Source organism: Carettochelys insculpta, chromosome 1 (genome assembly GCF_033958435.1).
Source record: "Carettochelys insculpta isolate YL-2023 chromosome 1, ASM3395843v1, whole genome shotgun sequence".
NCBI lineage: Eukaryota > Metazoa > Chordata > Testudines > Carettochelyidae > Carettochelys > Carettochelys insculpta.
The window spans coordinates 107448776-107469599 of NC_134137.1; the positions used below are offsets into that span (position 1 = coordinate 107448776).

A 20824-nucleotide genomic window follows, 5' to 3' on the forward strand; every position below is an offset into this window, starting at 1 on the left:
TGATTTACTGATTATGTGGGGCAATGTAAATTATTAGTAAAAGAATTTTTGTGTGAGTTTATGAAAGAACACTTTCAGTTAGCAGAATTTATATGGAGGTAATAAACTAACAATAACGATGCTGCAGGAGTATACCACAGGTCATAACTTCACTGTGGAAAAATAATGCACAGAACTTCCATACTGTATTCATCTGTCATACTTGAACTGAAATAATCTGATTTTGTATGAGTGAATTTTTGAGTCTTGCTCCTTAATGGATAAACTCTAAAATAATAAAACCCAGAACACATTATAGAGAAATTGGCTAGTTTCTGTTTTAATACAGATGTAGTACAGCATGTTTAATTACAGCAGTACAGTGTTTCCAGATAAATAAAATTTAAAACCTTTATTTCCCCAAATATAAAATTACTAAATTAATGTCTTAAAAGAACAGTAGTTATGGTAAAAGCGTTAAACACCCTCATTTAACAGAATATGATCACCTAGTAATAGTCCATTGCTTTGGCAAAAAGGAATTTTTTTTTTGTAACAGTGTATAAACTTAACATAGTAAAGATTGTATACATCTTCATATTGCACTTATTTATATACAAGAATAAACTTTATACCACATAAAGTTGGAATGAGCACAAAAATATCACAAACTTAAAGCAGAAGGCTTGAAAGCTGGTATGACTATTTAAAAATTGATTAGAAACATAATACATTTATGTACAGAATCTACGGACTGTATTAACAAACCGTATGTACAAATCAGTTTACCACTACTTATATTTTAGTGTAACTTGGTGCTTGGTGGTTCATTAATACAGACCTTTGGTTGTATTCAATTTCTCCATCAGCTTTAAGCTCATATACTTTCAATATGCTAATAAGGTATAAAACAGTGCACAACAAATTGCCAATGGTACAAAAACTACTAGTGTCAGTTCCATTATATCCAAAAAATTAGTGTCTCTATCTATTCCCAAAATAGATCTTGACCTTGGAATTAATCTGTATGTGCCAACCATGGAAAGAACACTTGAATATTATATATCTGCAAATTTACATTCACCACATCTTTTTGTAATGTGCCATTCATTTTAATAATACTTTGAGGAAAAAGGAGAAATTAACTATCATAAAAGTTCTCAGTACAGACCCCTTCAAAGACATTATGAAAACTTTTAATATTGCCAGTAAAATTTAAAAATATATGTGCACCTTTCTATTTAATTTTAGAAGTCTACCACCACTATAATTTATTCCTATCCATCCCAAATTTTAGTGTGCTCAGTGGTTTAGTGTGCTAATTTACATGGCTTGCGTGTGCCCAATATTTAGCTTTCAAATCATCCTGAGTTTGCAAATAATACAGCAAATCCATGCATATACTAAGAAAAATTATTTTTCTTTACAAAACACTCATGCAACTGATGAAGAACTTGGAATCCCATGAACTGCTGTGCTTGTTGGAGTTCCACTTATGGCATTGAAAATGTGTAAAGAATTAGACATAACACTGGTCTTTTCTTCAACAGGAACAATCTTAAATGGAAAATAAACAGAGACAGAATGTCACCCAAAACCTGACCACATGTATATAAAATCACTTATAAATAAGCTCAATAAAACAGAGGGCTATTTTCAAAATGTACAATTTGCAGAGACTACTTTGCAAAAGCTCTTCAACTGAATACAAGTCTCTCTTGTGGCGGTAAACAAGGTTCTCAGGTACCCAATTCTAATATTGCACTGAATGCTAAACATCACTGCAACATCAGATACACCTCCCTAATTAAATGGTTTCCTTTCTGGATGAGATTCAAACAACCACCCCTTCACAAGTTAACAATGCCAATAACTTCTGAGAGAAAGAAACATCAAATCTCAGCTAGTTAAGAAAAACGTAAGACATACAGGGCAATGGGCATAATGAAAGTCCATTTGCAGACCATTCACTTTTCACCCCAACACAGAACACTTTACATGACTGTTGGCACAGTATTTATGGATAATTTAAATGATAATTATGAAAGTGCTAATACAACAGCTTTTTCAACCATTCAAAACCCTTGCTGTGCGATTTGCCACTAGGACTGCTCTTCCACCATTCTCTGTTTGAAACTAGATTCCCTTTTTCCTAAAAGGCTTCTTTACACCCATACCTGGAGCATAGAACAGTGTGCTCCTTAAGGCAGGTCTGCACTAGGAGAGGAAAGGTGAACCAAATTATGCTGCTTCAGTCTAGGGAATAGTGTGGCTAGAGTCCATATGACTTAGTTTGTCTTATGCCAGTGTCCCCACTGCAGTGGGTCAACAGGAGAAACTCTTCTGTTGACTTCCCTTATTCCACACAACCTGGTGGAATACCAGAGTTCACAGGAATGTGAGCAGCGGTCGATTTAGCTTGTCCATGTTTGACCTGCTAAAGTGATCCCCAAGAGATTAATCTCTGGAGCATCGATCTGATAAAGCATCGACAGATTCTCAGAGTGGTGCCCATGGATTGAGGGTATGTCTATACTTATCCCAAGATCAACGCGCTGTGATCAATCTGCCAGAGTTTGATTTTGCTGTGTTGGTGAAGATGCAGCAAAATCGCTCTCTCTGGGCTTGGCTGTCGACTCTTGGTACTCCACGCTGTCGCGTGGAGAAAGCAATATCCAGGCAAGCCTGAAGAGCCCTGATGTACACCAGGGAACAAAGTTGATCTTGATACCTCAGTTCTAGCTATGCTAATGGCATGGCTAGATTTGCATATCTGGGATAGACTTGGATCCCTGGTGTAGACCAGGCGCCTGAGGGATCTTACACACAGTGAAAACTGTCATTCTAACTTCACAATATACTTCAGACATGGGAAGAAGATGAGGAAGATCCAAAGTCTGTTCATAACTGGGGTCAGTTTAGTGCCATGAAACAAAGTGTTCACTCTGCACTAATGGAATTCGACAAAACCAGACAGACCTGGAAATCGGAAACGAAGAACATTACCATCCCATCTGATCATGTTTGTGAGCAGCATAGGGGAGAAAGAGACGTCTGTTAAGATTCATTTTTATATAAAAAAAAGCCTTGATACAGCATTTGAAGTTCCTTGCAACCAGCTATTTAGTCACTATACTAATTAGTTAGGGCAGTTGATGTTAATTAACTTTTTCAGTGCTTGTAGAAAAAAATAAATTGATGAAATGTTCAATGAATTTCTCAAGCACAGAAATACAGTACAGTTAGATCAAATTTACATTGCTAAATAAAAAGGCATTCCAGACAAAAGGTTGTCTGTGAATTATAATTTTAATGAAAATTTAAGTTTTATTATGCTGTAGTTTCATTTTTCAATATGGAACTTCAAATGTTGAAATTTGATTTAAGATGTTAAGAATGACACTTCACTTTTAGGTAATATATAAATGAACTAGCACATTTCTAATGTATCATACTTGTATAAGAACAACAAATTGGCATATTATGACGGTAGTGTAATTTACTGCAGCTTTATAATGTTATATATCAAGTTTTACAATAACAAGAATGGAAAGTATGACCTCCCATGCCTTATGAGAATTGGCTTATGAATATGCAACACTCCAAAATGCTTTATGCAAATCAGGTAATGTAGCATACCAATTTTACAGTTACAAACTGCTGAATTTGCATAGGATATCCTATTTTTGTGCACATATTCTTGTATGTGAAGTTAGAAATCTGAAGTGTGAATCTGTTTATAGTTCTAAATATGCTAATGAGAACCATTAGGGATACTTCAAGAACTTAATGATTCAGGACTGAAATCAACAACCTGTGAATGACTATGTTAGTCCTGTAAGCCCAAACTGTGATTAATCCTAGAAAGACAATGGGACCATGCTACCTGGTACTGGGATCCATCTTGGACCTAGTAATTTTCCCTGAGGATGAGAGAGACAAAGCAAGGAATTCGTGCCCAGGGGGAAAGTCTACTTAAACAAACAGCCTTTGTCTTTAGCTGGCCTTTGAAACTGCCGGGCATACCCTAAGAGGGGATAAAGAAGTTCAAAGGGGCTGTAGACCCAAGTAGAACATAGATCACTTCTGATTTAAAGCTATTACCTGAAATAAGAACAGCTGTTCAGTGTAAGAATTTGCATGTAGCTTCTTTCTTAATGGAATAGAACTAGCTACACATTTTAATTTAGTAACTTACTTAGACCTGTTTTCATTTGCAGCCACTTAAAAATCCTACTTTTTACATTTAAGAAAAAGGAGCTGATAGAGGAGACATCTGAGCTGCTAGCTGTCATCTTTGAAAAGTCAAGGAAGATGGGAGAGTTACCAGAAGATTGGAAAAGGGCAAATATAGTGCCCATCTATAAAAAACGGAATAAAAACAACCCAGGAAGCTAGACCAGTCAGCTTAACTTCTGTGCCAGGAAAAATAATGAAGCAAATAATTAAGGCGTTCATCTGCAAATATCTGGAAGATAATAAGATGAAAGGTAACAGCCAGCATGGATCTGTAAAGTACAATCTGAGTCAAACCGATGTAATAGCTTTCTTTGATAGGATGACAAGTCTTGTGGATAAGTGGTAGATGGGGTATACCTAGATTGCAGGACAGCATTTGATATGGTCTTACATGACATTATCATCAACCAACTGGGGAAATACAACCTAGATGGGGTGTTACAAGGTGGGTGCGTAACTGGCTGGATAACCGTTCTCAGAGAGTGGTTATTAACATTTCATGGTAATGCTGGAAGGGAACAAAAAGCAGGACTTCACACGGGATCAATTTTGAGACTGGTTCTGTTCATTATCTTCATCAATGATTTAGGTGATGGCATAGACAGTACGCTTATAAAATCTGCAGACAAATGGGGATATGATAGCAGTTTTCAAGTTAACCTAAAGGGGTGTTATGAGGAAGGAGAAAAGTTCTCCTTGACTTCTGATGATTGGACAAGAAGCAATGAGCTTACAGTGCAGCAAGGGAGGTTTAGGTTGGACGTTAGGGAAAACTTCCTAACGGTCAAGGTGGTAAACACTGGAATAAATTGCCTAGGGGGGTTGTGGAATCTCCATCACTGGAGATATTTCAGATTAGGTTAGATAAACATCTATCAGGGATGCTCTATATGGTACCTTGTTCTGTTATGAGGGCAGGGGACTGGACTTGTTGAGCTCTCAAGGTCCCATCTATGCCTCTATGAATAAAGACACTTTTGTTTGTTATCAAACCCAGGTAAACAACTGGGTCGTGGGAGGGGGTGGGAGGAGAGATGAAAGCAATCACAGTACCTCTCTCTCTTTCATTGATAAGGAGGACTGACCTGTCCTCATGAGTTTTTTCTGTGCAAAACTTTTACACAGATTTGTTCTGGGTTTTAGTCTCATTTGGGGGTTGGTTTCCTGGGTGCTAAACCCTCACAGCTGAGCCCTCTTGAAGAGTTTACAGCTAAAGGCAGAAAAAAAATGGGAACAACAGTGCTGAGGAGGAAGACTATACAGGACAGATTCTTATCGGAAGTGGATGTAGAAGAAACTAGTTTGTGTTTGGTGGACCAAAAAAATTAGACATTTTGACTAAATATTTGAACCTGATGTGGTAAAAGAAAAGAATCCTGTGGAGGAGTTCAAAGGAAGTCAGGGCTGGGAAATATGGCTAGAATGACAAATGTTGACTGAGATGCAGCATTTTATGGATAAGATAAAGGAGTTATATATATATAAGAAGTTGGAGATTACAGAAATAAATTGCAGTAATAAGAGAAAAAATTATTCAGGCATAAGGGCCAGGTGACAGAGGGGCTTTTTGCCGACAGGGGCATATCCACACAGACTCTTTACTGCCGGCACTCCCCTCTGCTGAGACCAAGCTCTTGCATGGCTATGCTAATGAGCCGGGGGACCATGCTGATGAACAGCCATTTGCAATTACGAGGCTGCTCATTAGCATGGACCTGCCGGGAAAGCTGCGCCGTGCAGACCCAGCCAGAGTGTGCACATATGTAATTTGTGATGGAATGCGTTCTCTACTCCCACATCATGCTGTGTAACACTGTACAAGTCATGTGTGTAGTACATTTTCTTCTTTGAAAGAATACTATAGAGCAGATGTATGTGAGAATAGAGTCTTAAGTAGCATTTGTTATGGTGAAGCAAAAATTGCATTTTGAACAGACCTTGGTACGAAGTTAATGAAAGAAAATTAAGAAATTAATTTTAATGCTAGAACGGATAACTAACAATTCTAGGTAATTAAAAATCTCACTTCTCTGCAAGAACGAGAACTCAATGAACACTACTAATTAGACTTCACTCTACAGACCAGAATACCTTTTGTAGGGAGACAAGACTTTGTGAACAAGACTGTACGGTGCCAATCAAAAAATGAAACAAGTACAAAATGATTTACAGACAGATAAGAAAATCAGAGTTGACACTTCCATAAAGTATTTACCACATACAGTATTGGTTGAATAAATATTTCAGAAGAAAATTTCATATTTTGGTAGTGTGTATAATTACACCATGTATACTTAGGTTCCCTCAAAGAAAAAAAAATAAGTAAAAAGATTTTATTTAAAGAAATTCTGGCTGAAGTCAACAAAAATTTTCTTCTTGCAGCATTATACAGTGAAGTTTTAAGCCATTTTCCCTCTATTAAATAATTACTCTAGGACAATTAAAATGGGATTATTTCAGTAAACCTTATGTAGGGCAAGTATCAGAGAGGTAGCTGTGTTAGTCTGTAGCTTTGAGAACAATAAGAAGTCCTGTGGCACCTTATAGATTAACAGATATTTTGGAGCATAAGCTTTCATGGGCAAAGACACGCTTCATCAGAGCACTTCCCCACTCATGCATCTGATCAAGTGGGTCTTTGCCCACGAAAGCTTATACTCCAAAATATCGGTTAATCTATAAAATGCCACAGGACTCCTTGTTGTTCTTATGTAGGGTAATGATCACTTATAGAAAATTGTGTACTGGAAAAAAAAATCAACTGAAAAAAATAATTTTTGGGTTTTTTTGTATCTGTTAGTTAATACGGATTAATTTTAAAAAGTTACATTACTGAATTTGCAGTAAATGTGTTACAAATATGATAAATTGACAAAATTAGAGAAAGCCACAGTGTGATGACACAGCTAAGAGTTCTGATGCACTGAAAGCACTGAATATTTTTCCTATATCTTGAAAGTTGTTATATACATACTTGTTCATGCATTATTTCAGAAAGTTCTTTTGCCATTTCTCTGTAGTTAGCCTTCATTTCTTCTTGATATTCTAACTGATCTTCCTTTATAAGTCGTTCATTTATACCCAAAGCATGACCACAAGCCTCAACAAATTGTCTGAAGTTGCATAAAAATAGAAAAGGAAAAACGTAACATATATGAAAAATCCAGACAATTAATTAATGTCAAATTCTAATTGTTAGCTTTAGAACACTTTGTTAGCATGGCAAGGGTGCTAGCAATGTTAAACTAAAAGATCAAAATCAAACCTGCTTAACACATTACTCTTTAAAAAGGTATACAGTGGACATGCAGACAGTTACCTGAAAACTTCCTTCAGTAATTTAACTTTATTGTCTGGATACTTTTTGGTATTTGTGTCATCTAAGAAGGCTCTCGCGTATGCTAATGGACCAGCATTAACCTAAAACAAGAAAAAAGAAATAGGAAACAAAACTCCTCTGTTTATTCAATAGGTACAACACAGCAACATATTTCCTCATTTCAAGGTGCTGAATCCAAACCTGGAGGGAGCATTCGAAGAGTGGCAGCAAAGTACAACAGGGTACCAAAAGTAGAAAATTTGGTTTCTTTACCTATGGCTATGCAGATGGTGAGTTCAAACTACTGCCAGTGATATGCTTATTTATCTCCATTATTAAACAAACTATCAAAAATTGTGCATACAGCCTGTCTATGCAAAAACATGCTTATATTACTCTCACTCACTCCATTTCACTCACCTGCTAAGGCTTTTTAATATAAGCCTAATATTGTAAACCCTCTAAGGAAGATCTGTATAGTTCAAGATACTGCTAGTGCTTCCAGATGGTAATGTAATATAGATAGATATACAGTAATAAATATCTTTTCTTGAGGACAGCATGCTTGACAGTGCTTTCAAAATGAATAGACCCTTCACCTGCAAGAATTCAGTCAGTGAGAATAGAGCCACCAGGGTCCCTCAGAGACCAGTCACATAGCCTCACTGAAAATATGAAAAATGCCAGAGCAACAGTTAAGCTGTCTAGCTCAGGTAGTCCAGATTGGAAAGTCAAGAAATAAGGCCTGGGATAGGAGATCACCAGCACTGAGGAGAGAGTCTGGTAAACTCTGCTACAGCTCCACTAGGCATGAATACCACATTCTTGGTTAGTTTGGGCAAAGGCGATATTTATTTCCTTTACTAGTTCAGACAGTAGAATGAATGGATCAAGAAAGCAGGTAGGAAGAGGATTAGAGCACATGCATAAACCCACTTGGCCATCTAGCCATTGTCTATTCCCCAACATCTTAGGTCTGCTTCTTTAATACCTAGTTACCTTGAACTGGATGTAAACAACATCGCTGAGGATGACCTATGATCTAGGATATCAGCTGAACACTTCCTGATTCAGAAACCATTCTGAATAGGAACGAAAGGAAATTTTGTCATTACAGAGGAAGCAAATTCTTTGGCTTGTCTTACTGTCCACTACTTCTTCACGCTTTTCCTTCACGCGTCTACCAGAGAATTATTGGATACAGAAAGTTTGCTTAATTATTCTCTACGCAGAGTTGGAGGTGTGTCTAGATTGCCAAGAACTGTCGACAAAAGATATGCAAATTCCACACTGCATTTGCACATCTCCTGCCAATGGCAGTGTCCGGGAGCGGCTTTCCCAACATTTGACCTATCCACACAGGGCCAAATGTTGGGAAAAACCCCCTCTGCCAAAACAGCCCTTCGCCCTCGTGAAATGAGGAAATCAGGAATGTCGGCAGAATGCTCCTGACACACCAAACTTCTGCTGAGAGCGCTCTGGTCTCCCGACAGAAGCCTGCAGTATAGACATAGCCTTGGCGTTTAGCTATAGATTCTGAGACTACAGCCCTCACTGCTAGCCTCACAGAATCTAAAGATATGTCCATTCTCAAACAACAGTCAGGGATTAGTTTCTTTAACAATGAAACTCGTGTTTTCAACAATGTGGCTTATGACATTTCCCTTGCAAAAAGTATTGCCAGAAGGGTTCCCAGTATTAACAACAAAGCTTTAAAATAATTTTTCATGGTGGTTCAGTTGCACAGCTTTAGGAAAGAACTCAACTTCTACAAGAACTTTCACAGTCTTACCCACAGATGTACTAATCTTTGGGAGCACATATCCTACCCTAAAGAATTCTTCAAAGAACGGTATAAGCAGAGGGAAAATTCTGTCTTGTTTGTGGATGAAGATGCCTGCTTTTGGACTTAGTTTGTGTCTCCTTTCCTTTTTGGGTAAATAACAGTATCCACCACCTTTTTCTCCAACACTTCAAATACATCTAAACAAAAAAAGCAGTCAAGTAGCACTTTAAAAAGACTAACACGATAATTTATTAGGTGGTGAGCTTTCATAGGACAGACCCACTTCTTCAGACCATAGCCATATCAGAACAGAGTCAATATTTAAGGCACAGAGAACCATAAACAGTAATCAAGGAGGACAAATCAGAAAAAAAATGAGGTGAGCAAGGTGATGATCATTTTTTTTCTTATTTGTCCTCCTTGATTACTGTTTTTGGTTCTCTGTGCCTTAAATATTGACTCTGTTCTGGTATGGCTATGATCTGAAGTGGGTTTGTCCCACGAAAGCTCACCACCAAATAAATTATTGTGTTAGTCTTTAAAGTGCTACTTGACTGCTTTTTTGTTTTGATAGTATGTAGACTAGCATGGCTCTCTCTTTGTTACTACTCAAATACATCTGTGAGAAAAAGACTCTCCCCTGCTTCTCTGGCTTGAGGTTATCTTCATGGTCCAAACCTGAGAGTTCCTTTTCTTTAGAGGAGCTAACATTCTGAAAAGATCAGGATTCTTAGTTTTGTCTTCTTTTCTGACTTTAATATTTAATTTTATATTTTTATATTTATATTTTTATATTTTTTTGAAGGAGGGCTTTTGTCATTGCCTTGGGATCAAAACTGCTCTCTAACAGTGATCCCTTCCAGGTGTTCAATTGTTGGCTGCTGTTAGGGAAATTTTTGAGAAGGGGTCCCTTTGTATTAACTACAGATTAAACCTCTATCGTTCAACACCTCTGCACCTGATAGCTGCTGTACATGAGAATGTGCTGGATGACGGAAGGTCAATATTTCCAAGCACATCACCAACACATTCACCGCTTACTGGGCTCTTAGAAGACGTTTAGGGGTAAATTACAGTTAAATAACAGCACAGAACACAGAGCCAGTACTGGTGGCTGTAAACAAACTTTATGGGCCCATGGGAAACTTGGCCATACCCATGATAAGGGGTCGTCTGGCTAATTAAAATCATGCTGGATTACGGAGTTTGACAGATGAGAGTGTTCTGGATTAGAGACATTCAACCTGCACTAAATTCTTATGGGGAAGGCCCAACAGTTTCTTGCTATGTGGATAACTCATTTCACACAAACCACACAACAGCTATTACAAGACAATTGTATTCTGTTTTTAATTTCTTTGATTAGATGTGTCTCCTATTGAACATTCCCAATAATTCAAATTTCTTCTGCTATTCATTCTATTGCTATAACCACTTGATTTTGCAAAACATAGTGAATGCATAATTAAATGAACTGTACTATATGTAATTATTGTCTCTGTACGATACAATTGTTGAGGGAGTCACCTTTACATATTTTAAAATATGAGAACATAGCTACTTTTTCTATCTTAATGTTTGAAAGAAGCATTATCATCATCGCTCACCTTCTAGAAACAGATGGTCACAGTCAGTAAATCACCAATTTAATATTTTTAAATAAAAATGTGTTAGTTAACTTTTGAGACCCTTGCTAATAACATCCTTAGGTACTTTCCTGTGTCAACAGTAGAGAGGAAAGCTAGCAGTAAGTGTCCCGCAATCCAGAAAGGCTGTCTGAAGGCATCAGATTATTATTGCTTCTGGTGGCATGGCCCCACAATATGCTAATATATTTATGGCTGACCTGGAACAACGATTCCTCAGCTCTCGTCCCCTATTACCACTCCTCTACTTAAGATACATTGATGACATCTTTATGATTTGGACCCATGGTACAGAGGCTCTAGAAGAATTCCACAGAGACTTTAACAATCTACACCCCACCATCAACTTATGCCTCAATTACAACATGCAAGAGATACATTTCCTGGGCACTACAGTACTAATCAAGGATGACCTGATCAGTACCACACTGTACCAAAAACCTACTGATCGCTATACTTATCTACACCCTTCTAGTTTCCATCCTGCACACGTGACTAGATCCATTGTTTACAGTCAAGCTCTTAGATACAATCGCATTTGCTCTGATCCAACTGACAGAGAACAAAAACTACAAGAACTTTACTAAATATTCATAAACCTGAATTACCCACCAGGAGAAGTAAAAAAACAAATCGACAGGGCCAGACGCATACCCAGAGACCAGGTACTCCAAGATCAGCCCAAAAAAGCCAAGAACAGAACACCACTGGTCATCACCTACAGCCCCCAACTCAGACCACTGCAACGAATTATTAAAGACCTACAACCTATTCTTAATCAGGATGCTACACTCCAGAAGGCCCTGGGTGACATGCCTGTTCTCTCCTACAGACAACCTCCCAACCTCATGAGGATCCTTACTAACAGCCACAGCCTGTACCCCAGGAACACCAGTCCTGGAACCTTTCCCTGCAACAAAGCCCACTGCCAGCTTTGTCCACATATCTTCCCTGGAAATACCATCACTGGACCTAACCAGGTTACTCACAGAATCATGGGCACTTTCTCATGCTCCTCTACTAACATCATATATGCCATCATGTGCCAACAATGCCCAGATGCCTTGTATATTGGACAAACTTCTAACTCCCTTAGACAAAGGGTCAATGGGCACAAAACAGACATCAAAACACTCCAGATCCACAAACCAGTTAGTCAACATTTTAATGGAATGGGGCATTCTGTCAATGACCTCATGGTATGTGTGTTACTGAAGAGACATTATCGCACCATTTTAGAGAGAGAAGTGGACGAGCTGACTTTTATATTCAAATTCGGCACATTAACACATGGTTTAAATCGTGATGGGAACTTTCTGAGTCACTATAGGGGCTCGTCTGCATACTTGGCTCAATCTAATTCTTGATCTTCCCCCGCACCCCTCCACTCTCTGATTTGCTCACCTTGATTATCTTTTCTGATTTGTCCTCCTTGCTTACTGTTTTTGGTTCTCTGTGTCTTAAATATTGAGTCTGTTCTGGTCTGGCTATGGTCTGAAGAAGTGGGTCTGTCCCACAAAAGCTCACCTAATAAACTATTTTGCTAGTCTTTAAAGTGCTACTTGACTGCTTTTCGTTTTGATAGTGTATAGACTAGCACAGCTTACTCTCTGTTACTGGTGGCATCTTGTATGTGTTGTATGCTCATTGGTAGCATCTTTTTAACACTGTTGTATAGTCTATCACAATTTTGAAAATGTCACAATTAAAACAAAGAAATGAAAAGGTTTAATAGCGAAGGAAAACCTGTTTTAGAGATTGTCTGTCACTCAAAAGCTATGATGACACAAATTAGTGGTTCTGATACAGAATATGTGCATGTAACACGCACAAACGCTATGTTAAAAGCAACTCATTTAGGTCATTAAGACAAGCACTCAAAAGTCAGAAAGGTCCAGATGTATGGCTGTCAAAGCAATCTTAATTCTGCCCTTCCGTCCCTCTATTGTGTTCACTAAATGAGGCTGAGGTCTTACGTTACATAATAGTATGCTTGCAAAGTGCTAACCAACCTATACTGTTTTCTACCAGCTCCCCCAATCACATCTCACATGGAAACACATTTGTTTCCTCTTATAAATGTTCTTTCCATCCATGTTCAATGTTTAACTTTATACACATTATTTGCTCCAAATTTCACTCTTGCCCACTCCCTTTTCCAAAAAAAAAAAAAAAAGCATCTCTCTGGAACTCAAACCCAATAAGAATTAAGGTTGAACCGACTATTTGAACCCAACATACAAGTGGATTTGAAAGTAAGTAAAATGAATTCATTCACCCCTGTTACTTGAAAAGCTAATGTTTTATTCCTGTTTCACTCTCACTCTGGAACCAAATGGAGCTAAAAATGGTCTGAACAAATCAGCCAAACAGCTTTAAGGGCTTTGTTTAATTGTCAAAAGCTGTATGTTATGAAAAAATAATCTAGAACAATGAACAGTACATATAATTTCTTATATGAAACATTCAGTAATTTCTCATAAAACAGAGGCACTTTATAAAGATAAAAATGTTGAAAGCTCATGTGTCATACTTTGCCAGGGAAAGGAACATATGATATCTGGTGCATCTTACCTGAACACTGACACTTCCCTGTAGCTTTAGCTGCAATTTGATCATATCTACTTCAGTTGAAGAACAAAGCTGCTTGAGCTCTGCAACCTTTTTACTCATTTCATCAATGGCTACTTCAATTGGGTTTAGATCTGTGTAGTGCTGATACATTACAGGAATACGCTTTTTCACATAAGGGAAACAATGTATAGCTAGGAAAAGAACAAAGACTAAGTAACCAGTTTCTCTTATGAATTAATTTAAAACAGTTTACATGTTGGTGGAGTTTTACACATTTCTTCAAAAAGGTTTATTATGCTTGTAATGTTTTTTATTGCTATGACCATATATCAATCCTTTGTTACATGGTAAACAAAATTGCTTTTAAATTCACAAAGTAAAGCTGAAAAACACTATTATGTATTCCCATTATACCAGCCTTCAGTATTGTTTGTTAATAGTATTAAAAAGTTCAGTATGTTCTTTAAAACATTTCAGGTTAGGTTTTTCAGAAGTGCTTAGATTGGTCTGATTTTGATACTACTGAAATCCCCCAGGACAGATGTACTAATATGATTTTTTTTTAAAGTCTGCATTCATTAGATGTACATTTTATAGTAATGATAAAAGATTAAAATATTTGGCAAGTAAAGACTATCAAGGACTTGATTCATAGTAGTGCTGTGCAAGCAATTCTCTTTAAAAAGACAAATCCATCATTCCATACCTGTCAAAATAGTTCGTCGTTTACACTGTTCTGGCACTCCTCCTTGTCTTTTACCAGATTGAGTAAAAGGCATTTCAAACATAAAACGACGAATATTGTGAGTTCTTTCAAATTCTGTTTTTCTCTCTTGCAATTCCTTCTCTTCAAAATACGGCACTACATGTGTAACTTGTATATATGCATATTTTGAGTCCAAATCTCTGGGATTCACCTTTAGAAAAAAATGTAAAAATATTTAAATTACAATTATTTGAAGTTGATGTATTTTATTTTAAACTGTATAGTTTTTAAAAAAATTGGCTCTGATTTTGCAAGTAAAACCACATGTGAAACGCCGAATTCAATCAAATTTCAAAACTGAAGTACCCAACCTTTTTAACTTAAATGTTACGGATAACTATAGTGGAACGTTATCACATTTGTGTAGTTTCACAATTTTCTACATTTTTAGAGTACAAAACTACAGATAAGACACACACCCAACAGCCAGGGCAGTGTCAATATAGCCATTAGATTAAATTTAATTAAGATGCTACAGAAGATTAAGTTTTCACTCAAAAATGAGGAAACAAATATTGAGGTCTCTGAGACTCTATGGATAACCTGAAAGTCCAACATTATTATTGCTTTATTATTGCTAGTTAAAAATGGTCTTTATAGCAAACCACCTCATATCCAATAGTATCAAAATCAAATAAAAAGACCAAAGGATCATTAGGGTTACAAAATTACAAAGGATGAATATAAGTAAACAGTAGGTGTATGCAGGAGCCAGATCAGAAAGGCAAAAGCCACAAAACGAGCTCAAACAAGCTAGGAACATAAAGGGTAACAAGAACACATTCTATAAATATATTTGAAGCAAGAGGAAGACCAAGCACAGAGTAAGTCCACTCCCTCCTCACTGTGCAGAAACAATATAAAGAAGCTTGGAAAGGGCAGCGGTGCTCAATGACTTTGCTTCGGTCTTCACCAAGAAGTCTGATGCAGAAATGCCCACCATGATGAATGCTAGTGGGAAGGTAGTAGGTTTACAGGATAAAATAAAAAAAAAGAATAAGTTAAAAATGACTTAGAAAAATTAGATGTCTTCAGGTCACCAGGGCCTGATGAAATACATCCTAGAATACTCAAGGAGCTGATAGAGGTGGTATCAGAACCTTTAGCTATCATCTTTGAAGAGTCCTGCGAGTTGGGAGAGTTTTCAGAAGGCAGGAAAATGGCAAATATAGTGCCCATTTATGAAAAGGGAAAAAACTACTCAGGGAAACTACAGACCACTCAGTTTAACTTCTGTGCTGAGAAATATAATAGAGCAAGTAATTAAGGAATTCATCTGCAAACATCTGGAAGAAAATAAGGTAATAGTTAACAGCTAGCATGGATCTGTGAAGAACAAATCATGCCAGACCAATCTGATAGCTTTCTTTTACAGGATAACAAATCTTGTGGGTAAGGGAGAGGCAGTGGATGTGGTATACCTAGATTTGCTAGAGCATTTGATACGGTCTCGCAAGATCATTTTATCAATTAACTAGGCAAATACAACTTAGATGGAGCTACTATAAGGTGGGTGCATAACTGGCTGGATAACCCTTCTCAGAGAGTAGTCGTTAACGGCTCACAGTCATGTTGGAAGGGCATAACCAGTTCTATTCAACATCTTCATCAATGATTTAGATATTGGCATAGAGAGTATGCTTATTAAGTTTGCGGGTGATACCAAGCTGGGAGGGGTTGCAACTGCTTTGGAGGATATGGTTAGTATTCACATTGATCTGGACAAACTGCAGAAATGGTCTGAGGTAAACAGGATGAAGTTTAATAAGGACATATGCAAAGTAGTCCACTTAAGAAACAATCAGCTTCATTCATACAAAATAGGAAACAACTGTCTAGATAGGAGTAAGGCAGAAAAGGATTTAGGGGCCATAGTGGACTACAAGTTAAATATGAGTCAACAGTGTGATGCTGTTGGAAAAAAAAAAGCAAATATGAGTCTGGGATCCATCAACAGGATTGTTCAGAGCAAGGTGCAGGAAGTCATTCTTCCTCTCTACTCAGCACTCATTGGGCCTCAATTGGAGTACTGTGTCCAGTTCTGGGTCCCACATTTCAAGAAAAATGTAGAGAAACTGGAGAAGGTCCAGAGAAGAGCAACAAAAATGATTAAAGATCTAGAGAACATGAACTATGAGGGAAGACAGAAAGAACTGATCTTGTTTAGTTTAGAAAAGAGAAGACTTAAAGGGAACACAATAGCAGTTTTCAAGTACCTAAAAGGAGGTTACAAGGAGGAAGGAGAAAAATTGTTCTTGGTCTCTGAGGATAAGACAAGGAGCAATGGGCTTAAACTGGAGCAAGAGAGGTTTAGGTTGGACATTAGGAAAAAGTTCCTAACTGTCAGGGTGGTTAAATACTGGAATAAATTGCCTAGGGATGTTGTGGAATCTCCATCACTGGAGATATTCAAGAGCAGGTTAGATTGAGAGCTATTGGGGATGGTCTTGACAGTGCTTGGTCCTGCTGCGAGGGCAGCGGACTGGCCTTGGCCTTTCGAGGTCCCTTCCAGTCTCCTGTTCTGTGATTCTGTCATGTAGATAGTTTTAAATTAAAACAAAACATCCTGGAAATGTCTTCAGAACGTTACAGATGAACTTGGTAAAGCACTGGAAGTATTAATACCAGTACAAACATTCCTACAAATGCACTGTGTGAAACTCTGACATCAAAAACATCGGGAGTTTTGTCTTTCATTCTAATGGGGTCAGGGTTACACTCTGTGATTAAGGTCCTGGGTTTGGACTTGGGAAACATAAGTTTAACTTACTGCTTCTGCTACCAGCGGGGCCAACAGCCACCCTGGGCCTTGGGGGCAAGGTGGGTGGGGGCCTGGCTCCATTCCCCATAAGGGGCAAGATCAAGGGCAGTCAGCCCTCTGTGGTGCTGGCTGTGTGGAGTGATGGAGCAACACTGCCACAGCACTTCAAAGGGGCCTGGAGGTCTGGCTGCTACCAAAGTAGTGTCACAGCTGGAGCTCCAAGCCACTTTGAAATGCTGGACCCAAGGGCAATTGCCCCTCTTCTGCCTCACCTGTCAGTGGGCATGTCAGTCAGACTGCCTGTGTGACTTTGCAGATGCCTTTCTATGCATTTGTGCCTCAACTTGCCTTCTGTAAAATAACTACCACACTTTGATAGCTCACAGTTGAATTGTTTTGATACACTCAATCGTATCGGTGCGGCACTCCAATACTATGATGATGATGGTATAAACCCCAGATACTTCTGATGGTTAATTTTTGTATCATAGTATAGTTGTTTTTTCTCAAAGGAAGAGGCCTGTACAGGAATGCAATATTATACAGGGCTTTTAAAGTACAAAACTCAATGATATTTTGCTCCTTTGTCGAGTGCAACATTTCAATTTTATATATGAAAAATGAGGCACAGAAAAGTGAAGAGATGGGCCCATGGACACGTGCTAGGCCAATGGCAGAACTGAAACTACAACTCAAGTCTCCTATGGTTCCAGTCCAGTGCCCTTCCCCACTTGGGCAAGCTGTTGGATTTTTTTTGGAGAAAACTGCAGTGTTTTTTCAAACCACTTCCCTGGAATTTATGGGGAGCTGCCTGCTTGCTGTGTATGAGACAAAGACAGGAAGAAAGACACTTCCCTGAAAACTCTGATTAGACCTCATGATGATGATAAAACCAGAGAATCATACATAGTTATGAAAGGGATCGAGTACAGTCTATTCTCCTTAAACACACCCATTTTAATTATTCATAAGAGGTTTAAAGCACATTTTTTTCAATATACTGGAAAAGTTGTGAAAAGGTGAGGGTACAGTACAGGTCTGTGAAGTTTGGTCCTGTTTGAATTTTTATTCTAATTAAGATTCCAGTGTGAGTGGGAACAGCTTCTGCCTCACTGCTGCCTTGTTAGGCTGAGTATTGAATGAATCTTGTGACCGTGTTGTAAGACGGAGAGAAGCAGCAGAGTCAAGAAGTGGTGATTTAGAAGGGAAATGCTGCTGTTTCTGGAGTTTGGTGGTAGGTGAAACTTAACTGTGGGTCAAGAGTTCTGGACTAGATGTAGAGGGGAATGAGTTGGGACCTGGAATGGCCTTTTATGCCTGAAGGGCTCTTTTTCAACATGAGTATTGCTATAGCTCTGTTCTGCTTAATCTTCTATGCTGTGTGAAACATCTTGGGAACCTTTAGCCACAAGGGAGAATATTTCCAACTGAGTGACAAAACAGTCAAAAGGCTAATTTGAGAGGCTAGTCACAGAAAAAAGACTTCTGGGCAACTTACCTATTTTTATCCCAAAAATACTCAGCTAGGCTTGCTGAAGGGAGGTGGCAGCTCTACTTCATTCCAGATTTTGGACACAGACATTTCTATTTACATCAGGGATGGGCAATAATTTTTGAAAGAGGGGTCACATCCAGATTTTGATAAGTCATTACAGACTGCCACACTTGTTTGCTATATTTATGCAGGGGGTGTGCAGTCTGGGAGGGAATTTGAATGCAGGAGGGAGCTCTGGGCAGGCACTTTGGTGCAGTGGGGGGCAGTGTTTGGGATGGAATTTGGGTGCAGCAGGAGATTCTGACCTGAGCTGGGAAAGTCAGAGGGAGACAGTATTGAAGGGAGTTTGGGTCCAGGAGGCAGTTGTGACCTGAGACAGAGGTTGGGGTGTAGGAGTAGGTTCTTGGAATAAGCTCTGGCCTGGAAATGTGTATCAGGAAAGTTTGCTCCTGACTGACAGCACAGGCGGTGAAGGGGGAGCACTCAGGTGGGCATGCTGCCAGCATGTCATCCTGGTCCCATGCTGCTCAAAGCTGCAGGCTGCTGTTGGCAAGCATGTTGCTGTGCTACCCTTGTGAGGAAAGAGGAGGTGGATCATTGTGTGCTGTGCACATCTAAGCACTGCTTCCATGACACTTGCAGGAAAGGCTTGACTGGAACTGTGATAGACAGGTAGGCTGACAGTGCTCTGTTGGGCCACAGGACAGTCTCCTTTGACCTCAGCCTGGAGGGTCATGGCAGGCTGGATTTGGCCTGAAGCCTATATTTGCTCACCCCTTTATCCAGGTACTAACATTGCCCCATCACTATAGTGTCTGAGAACCTGTAAAAGGTTTTTACAAAAGGGTGGGCTGTATCTTTTATTACAACAGAATCAATTTGAATTCTACCTCCCAATCTGCAGAAGTTGGAAAAACTTTACATTGCTATGAGGGACAAAAGCCAGGAAATTCAAAATCAAGGCGTTCTTTGAGAGCCATTATGACCCTTCCTCTCTACATACAACATTTTATTCAGATGTGCAGCATGTCTGCACACATAATGAGGCTAGGATAGTGATGATTCAAACTTAACTGAGTCTTGATTTTCTAGAGATTCATGAAGTGAAACAGATTTTGATACAAACGTGTTCTGCTTCACAAATAAGAGTATTCTTACTTTGCCAGAATCCTGGATCATTCTGACATTTTCTGATCCAAATTTGTCAGCATAGAGCTTATGCAGTCTCTGGGAAATCTCTGAAAGAGGTGTGAGTTTAGGCTCTTTATAAATATACTCCTTTCCATCTTCATCTTCAAAGAATCCCTGCAAGAAACAAACTGCAATTAGAATCCTTAAAGAATTACAGGCAATTGTTACAACAGAGAGTGAGGTTTATGTTTTTCATGGTAAACTTAAATGTTCAATGTCATGATTCAAGCAGAAGTAAAAATATAAAGACTATCAAAATAAAATCCAAGTTAAAATGTACCTATGAGAAAAACAGTGAATTATCTGCTATAGAATGAGTGCATAGATAATGGAATCACACAGCATTACAAACTTATAAAGGATTGCTCTAATTATAGGATGTGCTAAAAATAAAAGTTTTGGGATCAAAACTTATTTTTCATGTTCTTCAAAAGTGAATTGTTTTCAACCCTGTTTCACTTGCCAAAAGAGGTATTACCTTGCCAAAAGGAATTATTTGACTTCCTACTGCATGCTTCAGTAACAACTTATTAAAGATTGAAAAAAAATTTTTGGGGTTGATTGTACAGTACAATAAATAAAAATAAAACCACATCTCCTTTCTCATTTAAAAATCTTTATATTATATTGAACATAAATAATTGTGTGTTTGCACCAGTTAAACTATGTGTTTTGAAACCTTGTTTGAATCAAATATAGATATGCATGGAAGGTGAAACAGGTGATTACTTTAAAGCAAGACGCCAAGTCTGAGTTGAGGTTTTAAATCAGAAAAAAATAGTTCCATCAAAAGATGGAACCAACAAAATAGTGAAAAAAAACCAAAAACATTCCATGTACAAACACAGGCTACACTGACAATATCCACATCAAACTAAGCTGAAATGCAGTAATTTTTACTGCATTGTTTGCTTTGTAAGCAGCTACTGTAATTACCTCCACATCTCTTTCACTGTCTGTAAACTGGTATTGCTATAAAGTTATAAAGACAACAATAGAATAAATTGAAGGTTATATTGCTCAGGGTAGTTAACTAAGACACACACACACACAAAAATGTACACAGTA

At 38.2% G+C, this 20824-nt stretch overlaps 1 protein-coding gene across 4 annotated transcripts in view; it reads right to left on the bottom strand.

Annotated features, from left to right (window-relative positions):
* Window positions 1-305: 305 nt before the first annotated feature.
* The window catches only part of DOCK9 (dedicator of cytokinesis 9), a 278961-nt gene continuing 258442 nt past the window's right edge, over window positions 306-20824 (bottom strand). For all 4 annotated transcript variants that reach the window (XM_074989534.1, XM_074989526.1, XM_074989505.1 and 1 more), the window contains exons 48-53: window positions 19724-19870; window positions 14250-14460; window positions 13544-13734; window positions 7538-7638; window positions 7193-7331; window positions 306-1536 (exon numbers count right to left, since the gene is read on the bottom strand). In XM_074989534.1, coding sequence (XP_074845635.1) covers window positions 1414-1536; window positions 7193-7331; window positions 7538-7638; window positions 13544-13734; window positions 14250-14460; window positions 19724-19870 — 912 coding nt within the window. In that variant the 3' untranslated portion in view covers window positions 306-1413. The remainder of the gene's footprint in view (window positions 1537-7192; window positions 7332-7537; window positions 7639-13543; window positions 13735-14249; window positions 14461-19723; window positions 19871-20824) is intronic.